General features: G+C 28.5%; 1 protein-coding gene and 1 long non-coding RNA gene across 2 annotated transcripts; both read left to right on the top strand.

The window, feature by feature from the left end:
- The first annotated feature begins 1,825 nt into the window (after positions 1-1,825).
- LOC128283627 (uncharacterized) lies at positions 1,826-2,493 on the top strand. Its single transcript, XR_008274022.1, has 2 exons — positions 1,826-1,946; positions 2,226-2,493. It is a non-coding gene; the product is annotated as an uncharacterized LOC128283627 (long non-coding RNA).
- Positions 2,494-5,303: 2,810 nt separating this feature from the next.
- LOC108465138 (polyadenylate-binding protein-interacting protein 9-like) lies at positions 5,304-9,593 on the top strand. The gene is made up of 10 exons (XM_017765451.2): positions 5,304-5,989; positions 6,498-6,608; positions 6,700-6,744; positions 7,078-7,150; positions 7,245-7,357; positions 7,500-7,559; positions 7,904-7,951; positions 8,040-8,108; positions 9,080-9,141; positions 9,231-9,593. The coding sequence occupies exons 1-10, from the start codon at positions 5,741-5,743 to the stop codon at positions 9,286-9,288; spliced, it is 888 nt and encodes a 295-aa protein (XP_017620940.1). The 5' UTR covers positions 5,304-5,740; the 3' UTR covers positions 9,289-9,593.
- The last annotated feature ends 2,384 nt before the right edge of the window (positions 9,594-11,977 follow it).

The following is an 11,977-nucleotide window of genomic DNA, read 5'->3' as shown; positions in this document are numbered from 1 at the left end:
AGATAACAAGATGTCATACCCGGTAAGTTAGGGCACAACACCTCGAATCTTAGAGAGTAAGCATTTTATTCAAAACTCGTATTGCGATTTTAAAAGAATATTCCGTAATTTAGGTTAAATGAGAAAAATTGAAACCCAGTAAGTTAGAGCACGATTTTCTCGAAATCCCAAATACGGAGTATCACTTTTTATGAGAAAGTCATTTCCGTCAGGTAAAGGTTAATACAACATAAGTTTGTAATAGTAAGATAAAAAATGTATAAACAAATATAAATTTCGGTATTGACATGACATAACAGAATGAACATAAACATGGATGTGAATGATAAGAGCAAAATAAAATAAATGATCCAAACGAATAAAAAGGAAATAATGAATAAACTAAGAAATATTCAAAATTAAAAGGAACTAGTAGTAAATAAGTAAACATTATGTAAAACTGAAAAATGATAGTATAGTAATGATAATAATAATATTAATAGTAATGATAAAAGTAATAAGTATTTTAAAATTTGGAATGATATATGAAAATGTATACGTGTATGTGTATATATAAATAAATAACGTGTAATGTGAGTGAGGAATAAAATGAATGAGTGTGTTTATAGAGTAATAGGTAAAAATAATACAATAATAATATATTAGTAATAATAACGGTGCTAATAATAATAATAATAATAAATAGAGATGGCAAAATAATGATATTAATATGTAAGTATAAATATAGATATCATATCTTAAAATATAATAGTAACAAAAATATAAGTAAGCAAGAAATATAGATTGATAAATGAAAACTAGATGAATAATAATATAGGCGTAAATATAATAATAGTACTAACGTAATAGTAATAATAAAAGGGTGATAATAATATATTAAATAGCAAAAGAATAATAGTAACGGTAATTTAAAAAGATAATAGTAATAATGATAAAATAACAATAATAATAAATAACGCTAAGTTAATTAATAATAAAATAATAAGTAGATAAACTCAAAAGAAAATATAATCATAAAAATAATAGCCATAATAATAATAGAAATAATAGTAATAATAAAATAAAGAATACATTAATAATAATAAAATCAGGAATAATAATAATAGCAGCAATAGTATAAAAAAATAGTAATAACGATAATAGTGATATAATGATAATAAAATAATAAGTAATAATAAAGTATAAATAATGGTGATGAAAATAATAAAAGTATAACAGTAATGATAATAATGATAATAATCAAGTAATTTTAATCATAAAATAGAGAAAATAACTAAAAGGGGGTAAATTGAATGTGGAACGAAAGTTCGGGGCCAATTTAAAATAAAAATAAAATGAGAAGACCGAATAAAACACACGAAATAAATGGAGGGATCGATTTCGCAATTATGCCCTATCCCCAAAACGATGCCGTTCCAACATCTATCCCTCAAATGGTCAGAGGACCAAATTGAAAAAAAAGTTAAAATTACAAGATAGAATTAAGAAATAAAAAAAGACTGGATTAAAACATAACAGAAATGCGGAAGGACCGCGTGAGCAATTATCCCAATTAGCAAAAACACGCGGATCCTGATGCTCGCAGGTCGAGTCTTCGGGTTTGGCGTGAAACGACACTGTTTTGGGTATTGAATGTTTGCCCCCAAACGACGCCGTACCAGGGAGCTATAAAAGCAAATCTTTTTTTGTAAGATTCTCATTCCATCAGTGCAAAAAAAAAAAGGGGAGAGAGATAAGTCCTTCGGCTCGGGCGATTTTGTTTCGGATTGATGCTCGTCATCACACGCGGTCCGTCGTGCACGGGCGGAAGTGCAAAATGACACCAAATCGGTTCCCATTGTCCCTCTCACTCTGGATTCGAGTTCTACACAAGCAAAAAAACCCTTTGGTCATCGGATCGAGCCACGGGAACCATTCGGCTCCTAACTTCTCCGAACTTTGAGAAGGTAACGATATCCTTTCTTTTTTTAATAAATGTGTATGTATTGTGCGTGTGTGTGTTGAATCCACTCGTGAGATGAAAATAATCGATTAAAAGAATGAAGAAACAACCTTTTTTCTTTGAAATTCTTCGATTTCTCTTTTTTATTTCTTTTGTCTGCCTAAAAAAGTTACATTTTTTGCCTGGCTATATATAGCCGAATACATTATATTTTTTGCTTCTGTTATCAGCTTTTGCGTGTTGTTGTCTCCATTCTTTTCCTTTTCCTTTGATTTGTTTGCAGACTAGGAGTCAACGGCGGTGACAGAGGAGTTGGTGGAGGCAAACGGTATGGGCGATAGGACAAGTGTGGCTAGGGTTTTTCTTTTTTCTTTTCTTTTTTGTTTGTTGGTTTGGGCTAGGGTTAGGTTTTAGATTGGGCTTTAGGGGTTATAAAATGGGCCAGGCAAATTGGGCTTGTACACATATAATATAAAAGTTGGTGATACATATATTTATGTTTTGTTAATTTTTTATAATTAATATTTAAAATATTGTATAATTAAATAAAATTTGTATATTTTAAATTATATAATATCTTCAATCACATACTTTTTATTCTATTTTAATTGTTTTTATAATATAATGTATGATCTAATTATATTATATATTCACCATCTCAAAAGAATCATATTATACTAGAAAATTGTGATTTAAGGTAATTATTTGTTAATAATTATTTCAGTATTAATGTTAGTATAATTATAAAAATTAAATTAAAGATAATTGTTCGATTGTAATTTTTTTGAAGATATATAGATTGTGAAATTTAAGTTGTCAATACGGGAATTGATTTTTCATAAAATACATTCTATAAAAATCATAACTATTTTCAGAGTAAATTATGAAACCTTCAAATTAAAATGCAACCCAACTATTTTAAATATACATTTAAAAAGAATTAAAATTAATTTTAATTAGTATGCAACGTGGGAATTAATAATTTTAAATATTTATTTTAAAAATTAAAATATTTTTTAACTTTGTTTCTTTATTATATTAGATATAGATTTTAGTTTTGCTCATGATATTTCAATAAATTAATCTCTTTAAATACAATAGTTAAATATTAAAAAAGACATCGCGTTTATTAATAATTATATGAATACAAAATGTTTTAAATTTTTACTACAAGTCTATTACATTTTTTTATCTCCTATGTTTCTTTTATAGTTTATGTTTAAAATTCGTAATTATCTATTTTAATAATATTATCTTTAAAATTTAAATTTACGTTATCTTATTAAAAATAAAATAAAATACCATATACAATAAAACTAAAAATTAAAATAAATTAAAAAGTAAATAAAAAAAGTTGCCATATGTCCAGAAAAGGGCTGGAAATATTTTGAGTGAATATATATATATTTGCAAGGATATTATTTTGATGTATTTGATGAATTTCCATCCAAATAAACAATAATATTCATAAAAATATAATAGAAATAAAGATAATTATATTAATAAATTTTAATTGAGCTACTAAAATTACAATATATCATTCGAATCATCAAAATATTTTTAGTCCATTTCCGTTAAATCAGTAACAGAACCGTGACATGACTGTTAAATACATGACTTGGAATTTTAAAAATAAAATAGAATAACACATAATTCCGATGTAATTTAGACAAAAAATAAATTCCAAAATCATTAATTTACAAAACTCCCCGTTTTTGTCTTTTAAGAGCCTAAAAAATAAAGGGCCCTTTACCTGAGTTTTGGATTTCGTCACTGACATGGAAGTTATTGGAATTTTTTTGGGTTTTCATTTTTGCTGAAATAAAGGGACGTTTCCATTTTCTTCTAAGGTCGCCATCAATGGCGAAGAAGGTGAAACTGATGTGTTCATGGCAAAGAAGCCTAAAAAATAAAGGGCCCTTTACCTGATTTGGATTTCTTCACTGACATGGAAGTTATTGGAATTTTTTTGGGTTTTCATTTTTGTCTGAAATAAAGGGACGTTTCCATTTTCTTCTAAGGTCGCCATCAATGGCGAAGAAGGTGAAACTGATGTGTTCATGGCAAAGAAGATGAAGTTTGAGCTTTGTTTTTTTAGGTTTTTGAAGGACAAAATCGGTGAATTTTGTATTTTAATGATTTTAAAATTCATTTTTTTCTAAATTACACGGAAATTATGTGTAGTTTTATTTTATTTTTAAAATTCCAAGTCATATTTAACAATCATGTCATCATTTTATTATTAATTTAACGAAAATTATCTAAAAAGCTTTAATAAAATTTAATTGGCATGTATATTGTTGCAAGCATATAAATACGTAAGTTTAAATACGTTAAAATATATTATTCTTTTATTTATAGGTAATAGAGAGGCTATCAAGAATTATAAATAAAATTTATGATTCCAACTAATATTTTAAAAATTTTAAAGTCAAATAATCCTACTAAAATTTACTAATAATTGAATGACGAATTTACCAAAAATAAATTATCGATATTAATTAATATGACAAATAATATAATAAAATTAGTAATTAAAAATAATAGTGAATGAAAAGCAAACCTTAAGGAACAAGACAAATGATTCTCACTTCTCAATGTCACAAAGTATTTTTCATTATCTTATTCCTCTAATCTGTTGATGATTGGATTGTAAGAATTTAATATATTTTTATAATTAAATATTAATAAAAGTATTATTATTAATTATAATTTATTATTTAATTGTACTTTGAATTGTTGAAATATAAATTTATTTTATTTCATTGATTATGGAAAACATTTAAATTTTTTTATTTCAATTTTAACAGAAAAAGAAAATTTAAAAATTAGAAAGAGAAAATAAATGTAATCCTAACAAATTCTAAAAATAGGCAGTTATAAATTATGATAATATATATCCAAATAATACATTTTAAATAATAAAAATAAAATAAAATAAAACAAAAAGCCTAAAGTCACGTTTACGTCTTTAGCTTTCCATTGCTTTCCTATTTTATCACTTTTCACTTTAGCTTATAATTATAAATTTAATCCTCTATTTTAACAAAATTAATTTATTAGTCCTTTTATATTTAATTTATTTAAAATTTGATGTTTGTGCTTTATGGAAAAAGAAGTTAATATATTCATTTAAAAAACATAAATTTGAACTACTGGTTTGTTGCATTGCTAATTTTTACTAAATTTATACTTATATTATTGATTTTAGTTTTATAAAATACTAAGAATAAATATTGATAAATTAAGGTAAAAGGAGTAATTTATTATATTTTGTAAAATAAAAGGATGAAATTGACAATTGGACATCACTTTAGTCTTACTCCTTTAAATTGTCTCTACCAAATTATTATTTATTAAATAATACAAAACAAAAGAAAAATTGTCGTTCCTGCCTCCATTTTGCTCTCTAGTATTTCTCTTTCTTTGATCATTCATTTCAGACTTTCAGTTCCTCCAAAACCCTAATTCTTATCCTTTGTTAAATGATCTTGTGATAATTATTTATTTATTTAATTTCAAATAAGGAAACCCAATCTGCATTTTCACTATATTTCCATTCTAGACAATTTTTTTTATCTGTTAGTTCAAATGGGTATCTTTTATTAGGCATAAAAAAAGTTTTTGTTTTTGTTTTTGTTTTTTTTTGTTTTTTAATTTTATCTGTAAAGCTATTAACTTTCTTGCTCTTTCTAAATACAAGAGAATAAATTCACAAAAGCAAATTCCCATTTTCATTTGATCATTTGGGCATTTTTTGCTTTTATTATTCTCTGGGGGGTTAGGGGTTTTGATTCTATGGCTGCAGTGGCTGATAATTCAGGCGAGGCAGCAGTAGCTAATGGAAACAACAATTTGGTTGTAGAAACATCCAAATCAGAATCAAAGGAATTCAATGTGCAAAAGCTTGTTGATATGTTCACAAAGTTGAATCCTTTAGCCAAAGAATTTTTCCCATCATCTTATCATCATAATCCCACCAAAACTGGTGATTTTAATCAGGCTCCTGTTAATAAGCAAGGCAATGAGAATTTCCTCAATAGAAGGGTATTTTCTTTTCACTCATCATTTACTTTTTTCATTTTTTCTTGGGTTTTGACTGATGAGTGTTTGATAGTTTTTAGTTATATATACACCTATTCTTACATATAAGTTTTTTGAGGTTATTTTTGTCTTGTGGGAAAATGTTCTTTTTTTTAGTGTTTTGGGGTTATTAGTGGATATCATAGGATTTGTTTTAGGATATCATATGATTCTTGTATCTTTGATAACTCACTTCTGCAGTTTAAACTAGTTTGATTGTTTCTCCTTTGGATTTGACAAAATTGTCGTGTTTTACTGGCATTGTGATTTTAATGTTTTCAGTTTGCCTAATTATTGTCTAATTATTAATTTGATCGACTTGTTGGAACCTGGATTCAATTGGAGTTAGATTTTCTTGATCTACTTGTCATATATGGAATAAGGTTATGCCGAATATCGACACGTAACGGTCTCATATTTGTTCATTTTTCTTTTCGTCGGTTATATTTGATAAATGGTTGTTTTTTTTCAGAGAAGAAATAACTACAACCAGGGTAGAAGAAAGCTTAATGGGAAAGCTTTTCGAGCTCAAAGAGATGATAGCATTAAGCGAACTGTATATGTTTCGGATATTGATCAGACTGTAAGTTTTAACAATGGCCTCATTTAGTGATTTTTTATCGTATCATTATGATTTCGAGAAGTCACTTGCGAAATTCATTGTCTTGTTCTAGATCACTGAAGAACAACTTGCTGGCTTATTTAGTAACTGTGGACAAGTAAGTTAAAAATCTCTGGCTTTAAAGCTTTTGTTGTAATTTCGCTCGTTCCTGTCTAATGCTGCATTTTGTACAACTTAATGCCTTCTCTTATAGATTACAATAATGTTTAAGCTTTATCATTTCCATCTTAGAGCTCTGTGTATGCCTAATACCTACAAAACGACGCAAAGTGTTCTTTTTTTAGTTTCGTTCTTCATTCAGATGCCCCAAAAATGGATGCTGGGGCTTTGGTTGATACTACGTGATAGGATTGCTTCTTACTTGATAGTTTATGTGAAAGATTACCGTATTTATGACATTTCTGAAGTGTTTTGGGAATTTTTATTAAAGGTTGTTGATTGCCGAGTTTGTGGTGATCCACATTCAGTTCTTCGCTTTGCATTTGTGGAATTTGCAGATGAAGGTAAGCAGCTGATACGGATTGAATATAAAATTTTCTTTTATAAATACATACATTTATTAACATATTACATTTTATATGAACTGCCTTTTCACAGAAGGTGCAAGAACTGCTTTGAACCTTGGTGGGACAATGCTTGGGTTTTATCCAGTTAGGGTCTTGCCTTCTAAAACTGCTATCCTTCCTGTGAACCCTACATTTCTCCCTCGGGTATGTATGAATAACTTTCTGGCTGTTAGCTGTTTCGGTTTTCCCCTATTCCATTTCCACATTACTGAATACCTCTTGGAGTTTCTCTTTATATTTTTCTTTCTAGTCTCACGCTCGAGAATCATGATAACTACAATTGCAGTCCGAAGATGAAAGGGAAATGTGTACCAGAACGGTTTATTGTACAAATATTGACAAGAAGGTAACCCCCTTAATTGCTCATAGTCGAGTTCTTGACTTTTATCCCATGTTGCTCTGACTCTTTACTTTCTCGAGGCACCCATGTTTGACACCTGTGTTTAACCCATATCCAGACATGGGTATGGATATGGCCCTCTAGGGGCCCTTCAAATAAATGGAAAAAGAACTTGGAATAAATGAACATACCTGTATCGGACATGTACTGTGTCCGATGATCACATCGGAGTCCAAGTTCTTATCTTTTGTCACAGCAATAACTGGTTTTAGCCTCTTCCAGCAGCATGTAAATTATTTAATGTAACTTAGTTGATTTAGTCCTCATGAGAATTTTCTCTTTGACGGAAGGTTTCTCAAGCTGAAGTGAAGAATTTCTTTGAATCTGCTTGTGGTGAGGTTAGTACAGTATCAGTATCATGCATTCTCTCACTCTCTCTAGCTGTTTCTAGAAAGAAGGTTGACACGATTTTCTTTTAATTCTTAGGTCACTCGCTTGAGGCTTTTAGGGGATAATGTGCATTCGACCCGCATTGCTTTTGTTGAATTTGCCATGGTAAGTTCGTGTTTACTAGATTGATGTTGGAAAATTTTGGCTCAAAATATATTTTCAGATTATGTTTATGATTCTCTGAAAAATATGTTTCTGGCTCGGCTTCTAATTAGTGTGTGTATATATTTTTCTTGCTGCTAAAAATTATTTATATCATCTGAGTCTCTTTGCAGACTATTATTGCAAATTTATCCCCTAAAGAATACCGATGCATGCCTGTGAAACTTAGTTAGCGTTGTGCGTGAGATTACTGTGCTTTGCCTATGAAATTGTATCCACATTACCATTAGAGAGTGCTATATCTCATAAATAGTACTATAGAAACCATTTACACGTATAGGGAATATTAGCTTTTTTATGTCCTTTTTGAATCTTGATGCAACCTTTTCTTAAAAGACATGTACGACTCAATTTTAGAGGATGGGAAATGGATACGGTTAGGATATGAAGTTTTCTAGCGGATGCAAATTGCTGAATTTAATAACTTAGAGCTCGGCACAAAGTCCTCAATCGACCACTCTGAAAGATTTGGTCCTTTTCACTCTGTACCTCAAAGGTTTAATTGTTTAGACCCCAATTTGAGCGTGTAGTCTTTAGCTTTCCATGTTTAATCTCCATCCCACTTCATATGTATGTAATTGTGAGACATTCGATAATGGGTTTTTTTCAATTAATGCTTTCCTTTAACCTCTTTTAATTTTATGTTCCTTTGTCATTTTCTAAATCCTAGAAATTGTTGACATGATGCCATACATCCTATATATATATAACATGTAAGTTGAATGATGTTTTCTTGGTTCATTAAAGTATCGCAGATTAGTTTCATAGATGTTATTGGATCAGGTTGCATGATCAAATTGTTTGTTTACCTTGGATTTCTTTCACTAATGCTTTACTAGTTTCCGAATTCATAGCTTCCCTATGCGATGTTTTTTTGCCTTAACTCAGACTGATAATTTCCATTTCCTCAACAGGCGGAAAGCGCCATTGTTGCACTGAATTGTAGTGGGATGGTACTAGGAATCCAGCCAATCAGGTGTGTTCCCCGAACTTTCGCTCTAAATTCCATGCTTGTAAAATTTGTCATCTATTAAGCTAACACCATGTTTCGTTCTTAATTTTCAGGGTAAGTCCTTCAAAGACACCAGTGAGGCCACGAGTTACCCGACCAACATCACGTTAACTGATTGGTTGAGCCTTCTAAGATCCATGGATGGAATTGGGTGACTTCCCAATGGAGAGAGAGAAACTTTGTTGAAGGGATGGTAAAGAACTTTCCTTCGTTTTGTTGTTTCCATCTTTTGTGTCGCAACCGTTGCGTTTAGTTTTTTGCCCTTTTCTTTTTGCCTTTGATCGAAGATACCGTAACAGTGCTTCGGATTGAAGCTTGACCTCTGAGAAATTTTTACCTTATTCCATCCTTTGTTTCGACAATGACATCTTTGAGTTTTGCTGCTAGCTAATTTCCATATATATTGATGGTTATAAGCATGATCTCTACTAATCAATGAACCAAATATTTAGTGTAACCGAGCTCGTAACTTAGAGCTGATCATGGGCCGGGTGGCCTGGCCCGGCCCAAAGGCCCGTCCGAAAAATGGGAGGATTTGGGTAAAAATATAGGGCCAAAAAATGGGGTTGGGCAAAAAAACGAGGCCCATTTAAAAAATAGGCCGGGCCTCAGGTAAGAGTTTTTTGGCCTGGGCCTGGCCCGAATTATATATTAGTATATTTTTTATTTTATTTTTAATGATTTTAAAATTTTAATATAACCATTTTTATTATATTTTTAATTTCGTATTGTTTTAAGAATTGTTTTAGTATATTTTTATTTGTTTTAATATTTATTTTATGTTTTTAAATATATTTGATTTATTATATTTTTAAATTTTTTATTTAATGAAATAAACCAAAAAAATTAATATGGGTCGGGTCAAGCGAGGCTAAGGCTTAGCAATTTTATTTCGGGCTGGGTTTGGATAAATTTTTTGAGCCTAGTAGATGGGCCTAAAATTTTGTCTGGGCTTAGCCCAAATTCGGCCCGTCTCGACCTATGATCACCTCTACTCGTAATTAAGCTTCCGTTTTTAGTAAATTTAGAGTTCTAATCTCGACACATGCAACCCTTTTATTGAAATTAATAATTCTTTTATATATAAAAAGAAAAGATTTAGCACCACATGATTGTTTTCTTTTCTAGGTGGGGATGCCCTATTCATTTTTAAGAAGTCAAGAACTCGGGTATCGAGATTTTTGACCTCCAATGATAGAAAAACTTCAAAATAATTGATTATATTTATGTTCGGCACTTTACCTATATATATATATATAGGTACAAAGAGGCTCTAAATGAAGATAAAGATATATATATATATAGGTACAAAGAGGCTCTAAATGGAGATAAAAGAGAAAATTGCATTTGAATTTCTGAGTTTAAATCATAAATAATAATTAATATTCACATATTCTAATTCTTTCAACCAGAAATTCTAGAATAACATGTTATATATCTCACACACTGATATATATATATATACACACACATATATTATTTCTTTCATGTTATGTAGTAATATTTAGATATGGACACTTATGTTACTGTTTCCTAGAAAAATTATTTTATGAGCTCTTTTGTTATATTATCCATGATCCTTATCAAATAAAAATAAATACATCATCTTTTTTCATATTTTATATTATAAATGGTAAGGATAGATCACATATGATATGTTTATTTTTAATTGATAGGGACTATAGATAATGTGGCAAGGAGGGTTCAGAAATTATTATTTTATCGGCTCTATAAAATAGACAAAACATAATGATTTATTATGCCTAAATTTTAATTATACAAGAAATGAATATTGATACTTTCTACTTTTTATTATTTTTGAATAATACATATGGATTAAAGATGGTAATGTAATTTGAATTCGTGACCAATTCTGCATTGCTTTTCAAAAGCATTTCTGGCTCCAAAAACACTTTTGGAAGAAAAACTGTGTAGAATAAGCTGCTTTTGGCTAAAATTTTTAGCTTTTCAGTGCTTTTGAAAAGCACTTCTGAAACGGAGAAGTTAAAATTTTTAGCTTTTCCTCTCCCAAAAGCACTTTTAGTGCTTAATTACTTTTCACCCTTCAATAATAGAGTACTTCTCTTTTTTTCTTGGTACTTAATTACAAATGTGTTAAAATCATTAATTAAAAATAAAAAATATTTTTAAAATACTAATTACAAATATTTAATAGTTATATTTAAATATTTAAAATATAGTTAATATACTCTAATTAAATTTTTAAATAATTAATATTTATTGCTTGAAAATATTTAATATTTATATTTTATATATTAAAATATTAACAAGAAATTATAATATATTTTTTATATTCTTACTAAAATATAATAATATTAACTAATTTAAATATTATTTAAATGTATATTTGTTATTTGATAATAACATGTCTAAAATAGACATTTTATTTCTCAAAAGTACTTTTTGACAGCAATGCTAAACATTCAAATTTTAAACCAAATTTTTCAAAAACACTTCTCAAAAGCACTTTTCCACAACACTTCTCAAAAGTACTTTTCAAAAGTATTGCCAAACTAACCCTCAATAGATTTCGATTCGTTATGATCTTACATTGTTCTAATTTTTTTGAAATTTGTGTTCGGGTTTAGGTATTGGTCGATTAGAAAATTTATTAAAATATTTTTAAAAATTTATAATTAATTTTGTACAGTTTAATTAAAATTTATGAAATTTTAATTATTATAGTTAGGTATATTTAATTTTATAAAATTTTATAATACGTGTTTTTATTTAATATTGTAAATATTAAGATAATATAAAATGGAACAGATCTAATATG

Source organism: Gossypium arboreum, chromosome 11 (assembly GCF_025698485.1).
Source record: "Gossypium arboreum isolate Shixiya-1 chromosome 11, ASM2569848v2, whole genome shotgun sequence".
Classification (NCBI taxonomy): Eukaryota; Viridiplantae; Streptophyta; class Magnoliopsida; order Malvales; family Malvaceae; genus Gossypium; species Gossypium arboreum.
Note: the sequence above shows the minus strand (reverse complement) of the source record. Positions and strands in the feature narration are given on the sequence as shown.